The sequence below is a fragment of the Mauremys reevesii genome, linkage group 4, assembly GCF_016161935.1.
Source record: "Mauremys reevesii isolate NIE-2019 linkage group 4, ASM1616193v1, whole genome shotgun sequence".
In the NCBI taxonomy this organism is placed as follows: Eukaryota; Metazoa; Chordata; order Testudines; family Geoemydidae; genus Mauremys; species Mauremys reevesii.
In genome coordinates, this window is record NC_052626.1 from 94,666,785 (window position 1) to 94,686,579 (window position 19,795).

Genomic DNA, 19,795 nt, shown 5'->3' on the forward strand with positions numbered 1-19,795 from the left:
TGAAGTTACTCCTGGTTTTGTCACAGACACAAACTAGTAATTTCTTGTGATTTTAGAAACCTATCTACAAGGGGACAACATCTGATGATGGAAATCTTCAGTTACATTTTACTGGGAGACTTACCCAGAGCAAAACCAGGTGAAATACCAAGATTCACTGCAGAGCCCCAATGCTGCCCCCAAGGCAAAGCAGGCTGTCACATATACACTATCTTTCAATTCTTTTACCTGTTACATGAATGAAGGAGAATGTGGCTCGGAATCCCCCAAAGGTCTCGGTTTCATCTGAATGAAAGATGATCAGCATCATGCTGGAGGTGCTCAAAACAGGCGCTGGGACAGCAAACCCACAAGACCTAGCTAAAAACAGATCCAAGATTTACAAATGATTAAATATAACTCTTATATATTTTACTGGCAACAGAAGAAAAGAGGAAGGAGGAAAGAAGCAGCACACTTTTTCCAAAACACAGATATGATTGGAAAGAAACCTAGTTTTGTATATGTTAGAAAGATCTCTCATGGAACTCAGCAACAATATTGCGATCCAAATTCTGAACTTCCCAAAAATCCAAGGAGTTTGGATCCAGGACTTTGGTTCATAAATATAGAAGCAATTTGCAAAATTCAATTTTGGGTTTAGGTTTTCAGATTCCTCCCAGGTCTCAGGATAATTAGATCTTGGTCCATGTCTAACCTCAGCTATCAAGATGAGGATTTGTGGAGCATTCATTCATAGATTTATATCTGCCAGCTCTGTTGTGGGTATTTTGTGTCCTTTTCATCATGTTTCACAACTGTGGGAGTAATACATTGGGGATTTGGCTTTCCTTGCATCCAAGCATTCTACTGTCATTAACTGATCAAGTTATTACAAAAAATGAATATAATTTGTTATTTACAAATGGTACCATACTGTTAGACATTCGATGTCCCTTTTCCTCGCACCTTCTCATCTCAAAAAAACTACTGTTACCTTCCAAAGACACAAAGCTGCCCCCAATAGTACAACAACATTCTCCAGCTGCTTTCAGATTCCTCCAAACAAAGCCAATTTTGGTCAGTAAAGAGCAATCAAAGCCTACAGGTGAATTCAGCCTTGCTGGCTGCTGCAAAGGGGCTGAAAGTAACCATAAGACTATCCTGGGAAATATCCCCAGTGCAGGAATCCCACTCCACCCAATCCCATGCATGAGACGGGCTGGAGTGGCAAGGCATTGGCCATGGCAGTCCTGTACTCCTGCACAGCCTATGGGAGCCATTGCGGGAGGTGCAAGTTAAGGCAATCCTGAGGGCTTCCTTAGACCATCCAGGGCCCAAATGGTCCCCAGCAGTCCCTGAATAAAGAGAGGCACAAGCTACATCCCCTGTGCCTTTGCTCCAACACTAGCACCAGCACAGGGATGAATTGGGCCTATTATGTATTCCAAGCCCTGGACAAACCAAAGAACAAGTCCTTGGGCCCAGTTCTCCTCTAACTTACTGGTACACTGCCATAAACCAGGAGCAATTCCAGTGAAGTTAATGAGAGTTACACCAATATTCAACAGGGATAGTGAAGAAGAACAAGCCCCTGAAAAGCAAACTGAACTCAGGTCACCTCAGGTGTTTTGTATAATCAATGTGTCAAACATCAGTGCTGCAAAACAAATATCTGGCAGTATTTCCTAAGCACTGCATTTAGGATACAATTTAAATATCTACATCATTAAAATCTTGGATATATGTTTCTCTATCTAAGTAAATGGATAGTAGATAATGTTCCTCTGAAAAGGATCAGTGGTGAAAAATGTCAGTGTGTACTGTACTGAGAAGAGTATTCAGTTCAGCATCTAGTGGCAGTAGAGGGGAATTGCTCTTTTTTGATTTGTTACTTGGCTTTACAGGCTGTCAAGTTTTTACTTGCTAAATTATAGTGTTTGGAGATACAAAATGAGAACAACAGAAGCCAGGTCTGAATTAATGACCTGGATTGAAAATCAAAAAACAAACCTATTTCTTCCTCTTTTGTAACATCCTCATATGCTGTTACAGAGTCATAGGAGCAGTCTTCATTTTCCTCTATTTCAAAATACTCATATGTAAGCTTAAAAAGAAAAAGGAAAGAATTAGATTATAGAGCTAGTAGTAAGAGATGGGAAGACCGATTACTGATCTTTAATACCCTCTAAGGTCCCCTTGCTCCTCTAAGGACAGGATACAGTCCCCTGATAGAAGATCTATGCAATATTAAACTGATGCTCTGTTTTGTCTTCAACAAAAGGCTAATAGGAGGAAAATCATTATGTTCATAGCTAATAAGAGAAATATACTTTTAATTCACATTAGTAATGAACCAAAACACCCAATTCAAACATCTCCAAAACTTTGGAGAAATCTGCATTTAGACCTGGATCCAGATCCACAATTTGCAACTAGTGCAAGCAGGCCAAGTCTAAATGATTCCAAACTTTGTTACATTTCTAACAAATCTGAAATATCATGAGAATACAGCTGCTTTTGGGGTGGAATGTAACAGCCATGCACTGGACCCAGCAGCACAACACAAGAATTGAAGGTGCAACTAAAGTAAGCTTTCGTTGCCAGCGCTTAGTGTATGACTTATATCTTTCCAAAAGAAATGATCTGCACAGAATGAAAGGTGTAAGACCTTCGTGCATTGTACCTTGATTACATGGTTCTCTGGAGCATGAACAATCCAGTGACAGTCTGCCAGATTGTTGTAGGGCTCAGGATAGTTCATACTTTGTATCACTCCGCCTTCAAAGAGGACAGCTAAGGACCTGCAGCCAGAATCTAGAAACACATAGGGAAAAAAATCAAAGGGAATCAAGTGTTTTCCTATTAATTGTCCACTTAAAGGAGGGGAAGTGATCAGGAACAGTCAGCATGGATTCACCAAGGGCAAGTCATGCCTGACTAACCTAATTGCCTTCTATGATGAGATAACCGGCTCTGTGGATGAGGGGAAAGCAGTGGATGTGCTATTTCTTGACTTTAGCAAAGCTTTTGATAGTCTCCCACAGTATTTTTGCCAGCAAGTTAAAGAAGTATGGGCTGGATGAATGGACGGTAAGGTGGATAGAAAACTGGCTAGATGGTCAGGCTCAACGGGTAGTGATCAATGGTTCCATGTCTAGTTGGCAGCCGGTATCAAGTGGAGTGCCCCAAGGGTCGGTGCTGGGGCCGGTTTTGTTCAATATCTTCATTAACGATCTGGAGGATGGTGTGGACTGCACCCTTAGCAAGTTTGCAGATGACACTAAACTGGGAGGAGTGGTTGATACGCTGGAGGGTAGGGATAGGATACAGAGGGACCTAGACAAATTAGAGGATTGGGCCAAAAGAAATATGATGAGGTTCAACAAGGACAAGTGCAGAGTCCTGCACTTAGGACGGAAGAATCCCACGCACTGCTACAGACTAGGGACCGAATGGCTGGGCAGCAGTTCTGCAGAAAAGGACTTAGGGGTTACGGTGGACGAAAAGCTGAATATGAGTCAATAGTGTGCCCTTGTTGCCAAGAAGGCTAATGGCATTTTGGGTTGTATAAGTAGGGGCATTTCCAGCAGATCGAGGGATGTGATCATTCCCCTCTATTCAGCACTGGTGAGGCCTCATTTGGAGTACTGTGTCCAGTTTTGGGCCCCACACTACAAGAAGGATGTGGATAAATTGGAGAGAGTCCAGCGGAGGGCAACAAAAATGATTAGGGGGCTGGAGCACATGACTTATGAGAAGAGGCTGAGGGAACTGGGATTGTTTAGCCTGCAGAAGAGAAGAATGAGGGGGGATTTGATAGCTGCTTTCAACTACCTGAAAGGGGGTTCCAAAGAGGATGGATCTAGACTGTTCTCAGTGGTAGAAGATGACAGAACAAGGAGTAATGGTCTCAAGTTGCAGAGGGGGAGGTTTAGGTTGGACATTAGGAAAAAAAATTTCACTAGTAGGGTGGTGAAGAACTGGAATGGGTTACCTAAGGAGGTGGTGGAATCTCCTTCCTTAGAGGTTTTTAAGGTCAGGCTTGACAAAGCCCTGGCTGGGATGATTTAGTTGGGTTTGTTCCTGCTTTGAGCAGGGGGTTGGACTAGATGACCTCCTGAGGTCCCTTCCAACCCTGAGATTCTATGATTCTATGATTAACTTCAAATCCTGAACTGCTCCCAAGCAGCACTGTCACAGGTGAACTACAGAAAAAGAAAGGGAGAATGATTTGGCCCATTACTGTGATCCATGCACAGAGGGGACCCTCTCCCCTCAGATCATCCCCCTCCCAGATGGAAGAGAGAGCCATCCCACTGCAGTAATGTAACATTCTTCTTCCAACCCTTCAGAGAGCACTCTGCAGGTACTAGGATCCATGCAGAGCCACAGCAGAATGAGTGTGACAAGAAAAGGCCAGGAAGATGCACTTCGCCTCCCCCTGTACCCCTCACGTTGGAAAGGTAACATGGCCAATGGATGTGCTTCCTCCAGATGGCAATCTCCTTTAAGAGGAGTGCTCGGGGGGGTTGCCACACAGTTGCAGAAGCCTTTAAAAAGGAATCACTCTGCCAAGGAATGAAGCAAACAGAGTCACAGAGACACAAGGCCTCTCTCTGCTTGATATGGGGATCTTCCAGATTTGGAGGCTGGCCCTGGGACTTGTTCCATGGGGAAAACAAACCCTACCCAAAAATATTTCCTCCTACTTAGCAGTCTCCCTTGGACTCCCTGCTAGGAAGGAGTGATTGGACTCAGGATCCTTTATACCATCTTTTGCCTGAGGATCTCTGTCACTTCACAAATATATTAATTAATTAAATAACCCTTTGTGCTATAGGGAACAGGATGTGATCCCATTTGGTTGGTGGGGAGGAAATTACAGGGGGGGCCTCTCACTGCGACAATCTCTCTCCTGATTCCTCATAGCAAAAGGGTTTTTCAGGACAGCCCCCTGGTAATCCCATTTGCAGTTAGTTCCCTTGTCCTCTCCATCCCATCATCTGCTTAGAAAGAGAACTCACACACCGTCATCCTTTATGCTAGTGCTTTTTCAGCCTCAATCCAAGCCTCAGTCTGAACTTAATCAAGATCCATCCCCACTTTCTCAGGCCATGTGCCTGACAATGCAACTACATAGGTCTCAGAACAGATCCAATGCATTCTTGAATTAACAGGGAGGATATAATACAGCACTAACACTTACCAGGAAGAGCATCTGGTGAAAGAGCTCTGTACACCATTGAAAATCCAGTTCCAGATACCTTGTTATCAGAGACAAATTTCAGCTTTATACCATTGGAGCTGACCAAAATGGGTAGTGGAGAGTCAACCCCACAGAATCTCCCTGCAAATTACGTATTTATTATTAGAGAATGATCATTTTTAAAAAAACATAGTAAAGTTAGTTGAGAAAATATATACACATCAAAATAATAAAACCTCAGCTACAGTATTTGGTCATAAAAGAAATCAAAAGTACAGATATAACTAGAATTCTTACAGCCCCCTCAGTTTGCACTTTTCAAAAGTCCAAAAGCTTTTACAGCTAAAAGCTAGAAAAAGCCCCAAAGCTAGAAACCAATATCCTCTGTACTGGCCCATTATCATTTCACTGAACCTCCAGTTCCTCCTGCAAACATTTTCCCCCAATAAATTGCAATAACTAGGTAATACCACTCACTCCTGCATGAATGGTCAGCAGGCTTTCAACCAAGGATCGTTTTGTTTTTTTTTAAAGTTTTAAAAAAAGTTTAAAAAAAAAAAAGGCTAACAGGCTTTATTTTCTGGAATTTATAAAATGGCTCAAGGCAGCTCCCGCTTTAATTTTTACAATGCAAAACATATCAGTAAATGCACAAAGGACTGTACAGCATGGCCACTGCCTGGCAGAGGGCTAGGAACGCTCCAGTAGCCACGCTCGAGGCCAGGAGGGGCTCTGTCTATTACTCAGCAGACAGACAGCTCCCCGGCACTCCGGACAGACAGGGTGGGAGCGCAGAGTGAGCAGGGCAGCATAAGCCAGATCACTGGGAGAGCATGCACTGAGGCAGCACAGCCTCCCGGAGCTCACAGCAGCAAGCACATCACACTGCTGCTCTGTACATTTCAGCTCCCTTTCTTGGACGGTGGTCAGGCTCAGGTCCCACTGCTCCGAACCTTGCACTAGTGCAGCAGAAGGAAGGGACCCCAATGGGGCTGCAGTGGACGGAGCTGCTCTCAGACAAGCCTCTACCACTTGAGGTTAAAGGGTAACACCATTAGCTAGCAGAAGTAGTAAACTGCTATCATCTAGTGGCCAAGCTCTTAGAGGGAGACATAACATATAACTTGCAAGCATGAGTTCAGTGGGATCAGTGACATCACATACACAGTCTGACACCAGTAGATCCAGTTTCTATTATAACTTTAAATTTCATTGAAGGACTCTATGAAAATATTTCATAGAATCACTTAAAAATCAACTCACCAACAAGTCTGTCATCTTTCGAATATACTGACAAGGAATCATAGTCACAGAACGTGTCTGACTCCACATCAAAGTGGGAGAAATTAAGTAGTATATGCATTCCTTCTGGGACCAGCAGAGTCCACATACACAACCTGCAATGACACAAACTGGATGAGTTCTTGTCTGCAGTCAAACAAACTACAGCTGCAAGATCATTGCATGTAGCTTCTGAAAAAGGAATGCTTGCATCTACTCACTGGTTGTTTTGATAGAAATGTTTGGTACTTTCTGGGAAATGTAATTCACCTTCATTGCTGGGGAGTTTACCATCCTGGATGCTACATGATGCTGCATTGTGGGGGTTTGAAATGAAACAACAGAAAATCAGGTTTGACATACAGTCATCTGCTACTCCCAAAAGCTCATCTAGCATGTAAGGAGGATTACGAGATTACAGTTTTAAAATTTCCAGATACATTTTTGTCACAAGATTAGATTTGTATTGTGTCTCTCTCCTGCTTACCCCTTTTTTCACAGTGAGGCCCAGAAAAAAAAATCTAAATCCCTTTATATTTGTACTATAAGAGCATTAGTGCAACATTTTTATCATAAGGACTGTCAAACAATTAAAAAATAATGACAATTAATTGCAAGATTAAAAAAATAGTCACAATTAATCACAGGTTTAATCGCACCGTTAAACAATAATAGAATACCAATTTAAATTTATTAAATATTTTGGATGATTTCAACTACAACACAGAATACAAAGTGTACAGTCTTCATTTTATATTATTTGTGATTAAATATTTGCACTGTAAACAAACCAAAAAACTGTATTTTTCAATTCACCTCATACAAGTACTGTAGAGCAATCTCTTTATAGTGAAAGTGCAACTTATAAATGTAGAATTATTATTATTATTATTATTTTTAACATAACTGCACTCAAAAACAAAACAATGTAAAACTTAAGATCCTACAAGTGGAAGCATGAAGGAGCATATGAATGTTTAGCGTATCTGGCACGTAAATACCTTTCGATGCCAGCTACAATAGTGCCATGCAAATACCTTTTCACTTTCACTTTCATGTGACATTGAAAATAAGCAGGCAGCATTATCTCCCATAATTGTAAAACTTGTCTTAGCGATTGGCTGAACAAGTAGAACTGAGTGGACTTGTAGGAGGTAAATTGAAAAATATACTATTTCTTTTGTTTATCTTTTTACAGCGCAAATATTTAAAATAAAAATAATAATATACAGTGAGCACTGTACACTTTGTATTCTCTGTTGTAATTTAAATCAATATATTTGAAAATGTAGTAAAACCACCAAAATATTTATAATAAATTTAAATTGGTATTCTATTATTGTTTAACAGTGTGATTAAAACAGTTTTTAATAGTGACTATATTTTTTAATCTAGTTAATTTGTTTTGCATTAATCGCATGTATTAACTGTGATTGACAGCCCTATAGATAAACCTACTTGTTTACTGAAGAGTTGAGTACAACTACATAGTAGAAAAGAAGAATGCAAACCCCAAACTCTATTTTTTACATATAACATTTTAAAATATGCTCACTCAGTTTCTGGTTCTCATGTACTATTTGAGTTTTCATTCCTACACTGCAGGGGAATATTTAACTATTTTTTTAAAATATCTGTTTACAAGGAATGCAAATAAAAATGAATGAAAACATTTTTTTTTATATTAGGTGCTCTAAAGGATTTTTTTTTTTAATCCCATTGATCTTTCTGAGGTCAACCATATTTAAGCACACTCTTAGGTGCTTTCCTGAGTAAAGACTTAAGCATGAACTTAAACTTTAAACACATGCTCAAATGCTTTGCTGAATCAGGGTTTAATTGTTTACAAGATCAGACCATAAATATGTATTTTTCCCCATCATACCTAATGTAACAATAATAGAGTTTTTATATCATTTGCCTTAATATCTCTAACACAGGTAGAAGTTTAAAGAACTCACCTGTAGAACTTTTCATTTTCAAATCTAATTTGGGGAAGGAAAAAAAAAGGGATTTTAGAGAAGCACATTCAGTGTCATGACAAATCTTCTGTACACTTTGCCTTTATTGAAATGAATAAGTTTGTAAAAACTACAGTGAATTTTAATCAAACTTCTTTTTTCAATCAGAAATTGCTAACTCTGGGCCAGACTCTGCACCTGTAGGGCTTGTCTGCAGTCACATGAAAGTAATTCTAGAATAAGATGGGGGCGTGAATTTTAAAATGGGTATTCCAGAATAACTCCATATGTGGACACACTTATTCTGGAATAACAGCACTTTTTATCAGTTTAGTTTAATCTATTTTCAAGTGGATTAAGCTAGTTCAGAAAAAGGCATTCATTCTGGAATAAGAAAGTGTGCCCACACACATAGCTATTCCAGAATAACTCATATGCAGACAAATCCTTAATCAAGTAGAGTAGCATCCTATTCTGAGTAGTCCCATTGAGTTGAATGTGATTACTTGTGGAGTAAGGTACTACCTTAGCAAATTAAGGGGGGCAGAATCTGGCTGGTAGTGTCATAAAAATGACATTCTGGGCCGGATGCTCAGTTATACTGATCTGACATTGCGAAGGGGCCATAAGGTGGGTGCAAATGGAATTTATGATATTTTATGGGCTGCTTCTAAAGCACCCCTTTTTATGTTGAGCTAGGTTATTTCCAAATAATTTAAGCAGAATAACCAAAATAAGTAATAAAGAAAAATAGTATATGAATAGGGCTAATACATTTTCCACTCAAATGTTTTCTTGATGGAAAATTGGAATTTCAATTAATTTCAATGAATGAAAGTTCCATTTTAACACACTAACTGAATTCAATCCTTGAAACTCAATTGTTTTCCAGGGAGAAGATAAAATAAAATAATAGAATAGTCACCATTTGCAACAGTTCTAAACAATGACCTTTCTATTCTATCAGCAATCCAAGTGCTGTCCAGCTAGACACATAATGAAATCCATAATAGTTATTTGCTATGAAGCAAAGCTTAAAAAAGAAAAGAAAAATTTGGAGCCATGAAGAACACACCAGGAAGTCATTACTCCTACTTACTACTAAAGTATTTATGGAGGTTTTATTACCAGTATTGACGTTTTCTTGAATCCAGGAGAGCACCTTACGGAGATCTGTGAAAACCCCTGGTGATCCTCTCTGATCATACTTTTTCCTCATGTTATCATTCCAGCTCCGAGCACATCCCATACCCCAGGAGGTCACCCCAGCTAGAGTCCAGGCACCATGCTTACGCCTACACAAAAGAGGGCCTCCAGAATCACCCTATAATAAAGGTAACCCATCTTAATATAAAGCATATATATGACTAAGCAAGCATGAACTCCCACTGGATGATTCCAGAAAAAATCCAGCTGTATTTTGTACAGGAGTAATCCCCCAGCTATTTTAGGGCATGTCCCTTTAAGACAACCAAGGAAATGAGATTGCCCCTCCACAGCTGGACTTGCTATATTTAGTCAGGATCATTGTGGGAGGGAGGAAAAAACAGATAGACAAACATGTTCCCTACCTCCAAAATGCATGTCCACATTTTTTAGTGCCAGAGTGGGATGAGTTATGGCCTTAGCACAGAACTGAAGCGAGGAACTCTTGAATTCTAGTTTTGATTCTGACACTGACTCCCTCTGTGGCCAGGAGTGTGTCATTTAACTTCCATGCCTCAGTTTTTCCTTCTTGATAATCAGAGCACCACTTTGTTACTTACCTCCCTGGAGTATTATGAGGCTTCATTAGTTAATGCTTATGAGGTGTTCTGAATATGGGAAGATTGCACTGGGACATGTTCCAAAAGGCTAACCTGAAAGATTCTCCAAACCCTAAGTAAGTTCGAGGAATCCATACCACAAGGGATGTGAGAATAAAATGGAGTGAAGTCATAAGTGGATTATACTGGCCATCCTTGAAGAGTTAAAAATATCAAATGGATTACAATGCCTATCGTATTACAGAGTATGTCTATTCACTCAAACACAGACACACACACACGTGAGCTACAGCATGGTCTGCAAGGCTATCTGTTCCACCAACCTGGCATGCATCCTTTCCTCCATCTGGAAATCCAGCACACATTAAAGTGTCTCCTCGGATCGGATTCCGTAAGGTTGACAAAGCTCTAGAACATTCCTTGTTGCCTATGATTGGCAAGTCTACTTCATGCAAGACCTGAGGGAGGATTCCATCTAAAAAAGAAAAAATAAGGAAACTAGTTTGTTAGACATACTGAAAGGTGAACTGAAAGTTCAGTGGATAATGATAGTTTTGTGGGGGGGTTGGTGAAGTTTCATGTTCTAAATGTTTGAGAAACAGCCATTGTGTATATGAATGTGTGAAGTTTTATGTGGATGTATATATTTCAAATCAAATATTGATCCTTGGCTGCATAAAATTTCAGCTGTCTTGATTTGAAAATGTAGGCCACTATCCAGTAGTGACATCTGTGCAGGCACTGGGATCTGCCCATGCAGAGGCCATTGCAGGATAGGAGCCTTAGAAAACATGTTTTAATTAAAAAAAGACCACTTTTAAAACAAAAATCAGCTTGTTTCCCCTCCAAAAAGTCCTGTTTTCATGCAAAACCTCCCCCTGACCTTTTCACCCTATGAAACTGGATTATTTTTGTAACTATGAAATACAACTCCTGATGTTAAGATTTTCATATATACCACAGATGTATTTTAAGTGTGTTATAAAACCCTTATTGATACATATAGGAAGAATTTCAGTTCTCCTTTAAAGAAAAAGCAAAACTATTCCACCCTCAGACAGTTGAACTAAAAGAAAAGTTCAAATGTTCAAAATAAAATACTTGGATATGTAGTAGGACTTGAATTTATACCGCGTGCTTCCACAACCTCCTTTGGCAAACTACTGGTACTTCTGTAACACTCAGGGTGAAATTTACTCTTGTGCACAGTGCAGAGGGGCCACACAAAGCCATTGTACCACTTAAGCCCTGTTTTGAGGTTCCAATTCTGATTCTTAGCTGCTGTTTTCTTCCTGGCCCACTTGTGGCCTAGATGCCTAAATTGTCTGTGTTCTGACTTTCAGATACAAGCTGACCCAACCTAATATGTTACAAAACTGAAGAGTCAGAAAAATGTCTAATGCAAAGCCTTATAATCCCAGTTAAAAGAACTCTCTCTCAGAGTTTACACCATTTGTCTGGTCTGTAGATCTGATGGCTGCACATGCTGCACATGCTGCTAAACATCTAAATAGAAAAGAAAATAAAGGAGCTTATAAGCAGTACTAAGAAAATTAAAAAGTTACTTCAGTGGCTTACTCTCTTTTAGACGGCCCCAACCACAAGTGGTACAAACATCTCCCGGATCAAACTTTTCACCCACATCAGGAAGGCAGGCTGGGAAAACTGATGAACCTACCATGAATATACATGGAATTTCTTGTTAAACATTTGAAAGAAGAGCCTAAGTACACAAGCTTTGTTCTACTTCTCAACTAATCCTTTAAATAAAATAGCACTGCAGTTTATCGTGACATCTATCAGAGGGTTAATCTGAAAAAGACAGCTGTTACAAGCTGCTGGAAACTCATTCATGCCTCAGCGTATGATAACCAATGCCTGTTTTTCAAAGCACCTCTGAGGAGGTTACCTTCTTTCCTGGTGCTTTATTGGATGAATATATTCTTTTAATCTGAGAATTCATTGGTTCATTGTGTTGCCATAATGGAAGACCAGATTAAGTCAGGTATTATAGACCCAGGCCCTCAGATTCTCAAATTATCTGTCTATAACAGAATCTAAATTTTCCTATTAAAAAAAAAAATCTGGTCCTCGTGGTCACAAAGGAAACCATGCAAATGTGAACCAAATGTAAACAACATAGTAATGCGTGGCTGAGTCTGCAGAGAACCTGAAACAATAGGTCTGAGAGAGATAACTGGCTCATGCATCTCAATGTGGTGTTAACACCAAGACACACTGCTCCAGAAGGCACTGTCAATGCTACTCCAGGAGACATCCCTGTGTAAAATGAGAGAGTGCAGTGGGCCCAGCTCGCCAACCTTGACTGCTGGAATAAATACTGAAAAAACGAATGCAAGCTGCTGTCCCTGCCTCTGTTTCCTACTCCCAAATGGAGATGGGTCCATGCTGTCACTACTGGGTTTACAAAGAACTCCATGTCTTTTGTCTGCCTCTATGGGAAGGAGAGGGGAACTCCAGTCACCTCTACTGCAAGTGGTTAGTGGGGTGATGACATGGCAGCAGGACCATAGAAATGGCCTATGTCATGTTATGTCTAGGGCCATAGATGCTGGAACAAAGGGTGCTACCACACCCCTGGCTTGACATGGTTTTCATTATATACGGGGTTTACAGTTTGGTGCAGCAGCTCTCACCACCCCCTGTATACAAATTGTTCCAGCACCACCGTCTATGGCCCTGAATTGCCTTAATCTGGCCCCACTGGAACATACTGGGAGTGCCACTCGGTGGACACACAAACCTAATTTCTTTTCAACACAAGCATTTCAGTTAAATACTTAGGGCCAAATTCTAACACCTGTACTCCCAATGAGTAATACCCTATTCTTCAAGGTTCTGCTCCATGTGATTAAGTCTATTCAATGTTATTTTTCTGACTTGCCTCCAGACCTTTAATTACTCTTTCTCCAAAACACAAAGGCCATACACACTGATGTATTCTTTTTTCTCCGTCTCCATTATGCTGCATATATTATGGTACAATTATTTTTTCTGTGAAGAAATGCATTTAAAATTATGCATAAAATATTTCTCCTTAGGAGTTATGCTTTAACAAGAATGTTTAACAGGGAGGTCTGTGAGCTTGATATTTATAATTGCAAACTATTGTATAGAATTGTGGCCTTACTAAAGTTGAAAGCACCATCCAGCTTCACAAGGGCAATATCATAATTCATTGGTCTTTTGGGGTTGAAATTTGGGTGTTTAATGATGGCTTTAACTGGTAGCGTCTGCTCTCCTTCATCCATGAGACTTAAATCATGTTCTCCAGCAGTGATGTTCAGGTAATCGCGTAACTGTCTGTAGGGTAGAAAGTAAACGTTTAAAGAGTAAAAGTAGAAAAATGCGACAATGAAAAATATAGGCACTCTTAGGTATGTCTGTACTGCAATCAGAGGTGAGATTGCAGCATGTGCAGACACCTCCAAGCTAGCTTTACTTTAGGTAGCAGTAAAGCATGGACTTCAGCATGCACAAGCTATCTGGGTAAATACTCAGCATCCTGAGTGGGCTTGTACAGCCCATGCTGAGGCCTGTGCTGTTGCAGATTGACTGCTGTTGATGCTGAAAATACCCGAGGAGCTAGCTTGAATCCAGCTATCACACCTCCAAATGCAGTGTAGACATCCCCTCAGTCTTTATAACATACAACTTTGATAAGGACTGCCATTATGTAGCACTTCCCATCCACAGATCTTAAAGCACTTTACAAACATTAATAGATTATCCTCACAATACCCATATGAAGTAAGCAAAGATGGGGAAACTGAGGCACACAGTAGTGACTTGCTCAAGCAAAACAGCAAGTCAGTGGCAGACCCAGGAACTTGCTTATTCCTAGCCCTGTGCTCTCAATATTAGATCATGATTTTTTTTTCAGATGGGAAAACTAAGCCACAGAGAAACTAACCTGTGACTTCCCCAGGATCATCCAGTGAGTCAGTGGCAGAATCAGGACTAGAACCCAGATCAAAATATTCCCAGTTCTGTGTCCTAACAGTAAGGGTGAAATTCACCACTGTGCAGAGGAAAGCACTGCCCTTCACACTATTTAATTCCCATTTGGACCCTATTGTGAGGGCATAAGTGCCATTAAGTGGTATATCATCCCTGTGCTGGCTCTCTGCATAGAAATGGATTCCATCCTAGATCTCAATGAAATTAGCAATGCAATACAGTAGTTACACAAAACTACTGCACATATAGATTAGACACTTCAGTAGTTAGGAAGTGCTGGTTTCCTATAGAGAAATTCAGTTTTCATCTCCTTAGGCTGGGATTTACAAATGCACCTAAAGGAGTTAGGTGCCAATTCTGTGGCAAGTTAGCACCTAACTCCCTTAGATGCCTCTGAAAATCCCAGCCTAATTTGTTAAAATTATTTACAGGTAGTAACCAGACAAGGCATTTTCCTATTAACGGTCAAAACTGAACCCCCGTCCCTTTGATGAATCTGCTCAGCGATATGAGTCATTCTTAATTTTTTAAAAGTAACTGTTATACATTTATAAGCATTGGTAGCTTTCTGATCTCTTAATGAAAGTGCTACTTCATAGGGCTTAAGCCAAGGGATAGAAACTGAGGCTAATTCAGCTCCTTCCTCTCCCCTCAGCTCCCTTCTGCGCAGGGCTGGCTCCAGGTTTTCTGCCGCTCCAAGCGGCGGAACAAACAAACAAACAAAAAAAAGGCCAATTGGCCACTCCGTTCTTCAGTGGCAGTTCGGCAGCGGGTCTTTCACTCCCTTTCTTCCTCTTCGGTGGCACTTAAGCGGCAGCTCAAAGAGGAAGAGAGGGACTGAGGGACCTGCCGCCGAATTCCAACTGAAGACCCGGACATGCCGCCCCTTTGTATTGGCCACCCCAAGCACCTGCTTCCTTAGCTGGTGTCTGGAGCTGGCCCTGCTGCTGCGGGATCTTTAATTACTATGTGTGACCCAGGGACCCCTTGATGCCAACTGGCAGAGGACACAGGGAGTATATACGGTTTTACAGGGATCCCCTGATTCGGATAGATTCATAATAGTTCACCAAAAGATAATATGTAAGGTCTCTACTGAGAGCCAGTACCTCATAATCATCATTCTGACATGTATGGATGGATAATTAAGGAGTTATGTATCTATACTGAAAATTATGTTCTTAAGGTCTTGGAGGCAGGTCACCAGGAGGTGACATACCTCAGAAATGTTCCTTTCAGGCAGGAGGTAACAGACATTTATCTCCCTGTCTGGCCATTTGGGTAGTGTGTATTGTATGCCTCACAGTGTATGCCTATCTGCATACTGAGCTAAGGGCTAAGTAAGGCTGTGAAAAAACACCTCCCGAGCGACAAAAGTTTTAGCACTGAAAAGTGCCACCATAGACAGCACTTTATCACCAGGAACGCAGCTCCTAGCAATAAAGCTATCACCCCTCATTTGGGGTGGTTATTTATCATCAGGGGCGGCTCTAGGAATTTGGCCGGCCCAAGTACGGCGGCATGCTGCAGGGGGCGCGCTGCCGGTCGCCGGTCCCGCGTCTCCGGGGGACCTCTTGCAGACATGCCTGCGGAGGGTCCGCAGGCATGACTGCGGAAGATCCGCCGGAGCCACCTGCCGCCCTCCCAGTAAAATGCCGCCCCAAGTGCGCGCTGGGGTCTGGAGCCGGCCCTGTTTATCATTGCCAGGAGAGCTCTGACCCAGCGATAAAGCGTGACTACACTGCCCATGTCTCAGAGCTGCCGCTGCCATGCTGTAACATGGGCAGTGTAGACATACCCTAAGTCTGCAAAAATCGACAAGAGAGGAAATCTACAGGATGAAACAAACAGCAGGGGAATTCCCTACTTATGAATAAAAGACTAAGGGTTGTTCTGGTATATCTTGGAGTGCAAAGGAACACACTAGGCCTGTCACCAAGGAAGCAAGTTGACAGCAAGCTTGTCTCAGAGAAGGCCACAGCCAAGCCGGGCTGTAAAGTGCTGCAAGGATTTTGGGTGCTCAATACTCTACAAGACATGATTATGTGTAGGCTCTAGAATGTGTGTTATTTTATATTTTATGTAACCATTTGTTTCCAATACTTCTCTTTGGTACTACCCGAATCTCTACTTTGTTAAATAATCTTATCCTTGATTTCACAATACACATATCTAAGTGCTGTGTGTTAGGTGGAGTCGTGATCTGAGGAGGAACTGGCAAGCTGGGGCATGCTGCTTCTTTGGAAGCAGCAAATCTGTGACTACTGCAAATATGCAGTCAGTGGACCAGAGGCTGGACACTCCAGAGAGATGCTTGGTGGGCTCAAGGGTTGGAGTGTGCCAGTCGCTAATCTATAGAGTGACAATGGAACCTGCAAGCCTTAAAGAAGAGAAAGTGCTTGTGTTGCCCATGGAAATAGGGAACTGATCTACAACAGGCATAGACAAGGCTTCCTCACGCTAAGGGCAGGTTGTAGCGAGGAGCCTCATAACCCTGGGTTCCCTCAAGATGGGTCATACCATGGGAGGCTAGATCAAAGGTATCAATCATTGTTAATTGCGAAGAGACTCTCCAGCAGCAGTGCACTCCCTCGTTCTATAATGGGACCCAGTTTGTACTCAGAGGTAAGAGTGCCACATACTGAGTCTCTAGCTCTCTTCCATTAGCACCCTGGATTTCATTGGACATCTTTCATCCAGCAAGATTCCAGTTTTTGTTAAGGTCTGTTTCTTTTGAAGAGCCTGATCCTGCATTTCAAAATTCCCGGTTATTTCACTGGAAGTTTGTGGCATGCAATTAGGCAGGATTGAGCCCTTAGTGACTTGCATTATGCTGCTTCTAAGGGTAAGTAACCTTTACAGAAGTATTACACTCCATTGGTATAACTGGATGCATATTCCCACCCCCAAACAACACAGCTGCTCCTTACTACTCTTTGGGTGTATTTTCCTCTTTTAAATTGCTTGTGAACTTTTATGAGTTCTTTTCCACACACCACCCCCCCACACACCCAATAAAAATTCAATTTGCAACCAGTATTTTTCAGATGGAAAGGTTATTGGTGTCTGTAAACAATTTCCACAGACAAATGCCATAGCGCAAGCACTTTTACTAGCAATACACTTTTCTTCACTTGCAGCCCTGTAGTGAAATTCCTCATCCATACCTGTCTAAAACACAGTGAGCTGCCGTGACCACCCATTGAGCAGAAACAATGGTGCCTCCACAGAAATGCCTTTGCCATCGTTTCAAGGAAACCTGCATTATAAAGAATGCCTGTCATGTTAAAAATCTGTACATCTGATCTAATCTAGGAGAGAGAGCATTCTCAAAGCCTTCACCACATTACAGTTAACACTGCTTAAGAAAATTCAGCAATACTTCTTGGCATTTGGGTGGGGTTTGGTGTCCTCAGCTCTTAGAATGGTGTCCCATTGAGCCCCAGTAGGTGTTTAGTTTTATCTCCAAACAATTTTGTGACACGAGTACAAATTATATATATTTCACAGAGGCAAAAAGATAGACATATTCAGCAGGGGACTGGGTTGTTTAGACTCTATACATTATTGATCCTAATTCAGACAAGTTGCCAGAAGCCTTCACAGCTGTTTGGGGTCCTATGTGAAATGAGTTTGCGGTCTCAGACCACCAAACAGTACAAGGCACCACCCTCTTCCCAATCACTACATTCTCTGGAGGTATGTGATGGTTCTTTTATTTTCCAAACAAGTTCACCCATTCCTATTTACAACAAACCAGCTACAGACTCCCTTTAAGACCCAATAATAAACATAACAAAAGTTTCTAGGAACTTGGAGAGAGTGGAAATTATTCCTGCCTTCTGTCCGCTTCACTGCTCTTGCTAAAAGCAGCATGGAACTCAACAATAGAGCACCAGATGTGCCAATGAGCACAAAGTACCCCGGTCTTTCTGCTTCTGTTACATCTATGAAAAGTTGGGCCTTTGTTCCCAAAGTGGCACAGGATAAAACCGCATTCCCTTGCGCTAACCTGCCATGGATGCGAGCCTTGTTTCACCTGGTTCCCACCAACAATGCGAGTAAGGTGGTTGAAATTATTCCATGGCTTCATTTCATGTGGCTTCTGTCCACACCTAGAATCTGAACAGTACCAAAACCAAATCAAATCAAAGAAAAAGAAAGAAAGAAAATGAGTTTGTGTGTATCATTCTGTTCTTGACTCTCTAGCACCAAAGATTTCAACACCAACAAGCATGCAGACATTCAGGGGTAGAATCAAGTAGGAGACATAAGGGACCAATCCTGTAGTCCTCTCATATAATCAACTCCCACTGAACACTCATTAATGTGCTTGGTCTCTATAGGATCAGGAATAATTCTGTGTTTCCTCATTGCCTTTTTATTCTGGATCTAAAATGCTGCAGCTGCACCACTGTAGCGCTTCAGTGAAGTAGCTATCTATGCCGACAGGAGAGGCTCCCCAGTCGGCATAGGTAACCCACCTCTCCTAGAAGCAGTAGCTAGGTTGATGGGAGAATTCTCCTGTCGACCTAGCACTGTCTATACCAGGAGTTAGATCGGTTTAACTGCATCGCTCAGGAGTGTGGATTTTTCCCCTAATGTCCTCATGTAGACCAGGCCTCAGGTTCTCCATTTTTTGTGCCTGCACAGTCAGAAAGAAACTTCAGCTTTCAAGGTGACAAAAGCTGCTCCAGTGCTGCTTTTCTTCAGCCCTGCTTTGAAGTACTCACAAATCCAGGGAACAGTTTTGATATGTTCTAATACATCATGGGACACTGATATTGTGAGATTTCTGTTTGCTCTGCTCTGTATTTCTGAGTAGTGGCATCAGCTTCCTTCATTTTGAGAGGGGAGGGCAGATCTGCATTTTTTCTTACACTATGAAGCCATTTTTAGGCTTTCCCATCTTTTCCTCCGATAGCTGCACTCCCTGTTTTTCAGATTGTAAGCATTTTATGGGGTCATTCATGGTAGAGGGAAGATGGGGACTCATTTCTACACCCCGTGAGACAAAGTGAACCCATCTTCAAGCCCGATCCTCCAATCAGTTTCACACTGGTGGAATACTTCACCTGTCCAGAGCCTTACTGACTTCAGTGGGGCTCTGCTGAAATGCAGGAGTGCAGCTCAGGCTGCGGGACTAGAGCCTCAGAATTTGTCTTACATTCTTGAATTTGCCAGCAAAGTGCACTTTATTGGCTAATTAATGGAGGGAAGCAGTGGAGCAAAAGTCTGACAGAATTGGTTTAACCTGCAATTGGTTATAGATTCATAGAAATGTGGTACTGGAAGGGACCCCGAGAAGTCCTCTAGTTCAGCCCCCACCCTGTGCTGAGGCAGGACCATGTAAACCTAGTCATCCCTGACAGGTGAGTGCCCCCTCATGTAAAACCAGCTCTATCTCTAAGTACTTCATGCATGAGATCAATGACTCACCCCATGGCTATATGTTCTGAGATTTGAAGGCAATCACTAATGTACAGAACTTGTATTAGACCAGCCAAGAGCAACTGTTTACATACTACAGGAGCTCTCCATTTGGGTGTTCTCATGTTTTATTTTTACTAATATGACTTTTCTTCTGCCATGAACAAATATTAGGAGGCAAACAAGGA

The 19,795-nt window shown here is 41.6% G+C and overlaps 1 protein-coding gene across 11 annotated transcripts in view; it reads right to left on the reverse strand.

Moving 5' to 3' along the window:
- Positions 1 to 19,795, reverse strand: part of OVCH2 (ovochymase 2) — a 71,071-nt gene that overhangs the window by 7,591 nt on the left and 43,685 nt on the right. For 9 of the 11 annotated variants that reach the window (XR_005597810.1, XR_005597808.1, XM_039535887.1 and 6 more), the window contains 13 exons: positions 18,190 to 18,299; positions 17,345 to 17,436; positions 13,348 to 13,520; positions 11,775 to 11,870; positions 10,520 to 10,671; positions 9,559 to 9,754; positions 8,431 to 8,454; positions 6,691 to 6,781; positions 6,452 to 6,585; positions 5,189 to 5,329; positions 2,666 to 2,796; positions 1,993 to 2,086; positions 229 to 360 (listed from right to left, as the gene is read on the reverse strand). Coding sequence is in view for 9 of the 11 variants with exons in the window: in XM_039535886.1 (XP_039391820.1) it covers positions 229 to 360; positions 1,993 to 2,086; positions 2,666 to 2,796; positions 5,189 to 5,329; positions 6,452 to 6,585; positions 6,691 to 6,781; positions 8,431 to 8,454; positions 9,559 to 9,754; positions 10,520 to 10,671; positions 11,775 to 11,870; positions 13,348 to 13,520; positions 17,345 to 17,436; positions 18,190 to 18,299 (1,566 nt within the window). In the remaining 2 variants the exon portion in view is untranslated. Of the gene's footprint in view, positions 1 to 228; positions 361 to 1,992; positions 2,087 to 2,665; positions 2,797 to 5,188; positions 5,330 to 6,451; positions 6,586 to 6,690; positions 6,782 to 8,430; positions 8,455 to 9,558; positions 9,755 to 10,519; positions 10,672 to 11,774; positions 11,871 to 13,347; positions 13,521 to 17,344; positions 17,437 to 18,189; positions 18,300 to 19,795 lie in introns of those variants that run through there. The other 2 variants (XM_039535889.1, XM_039535888.1) reach the window with 2 other exon arrangements.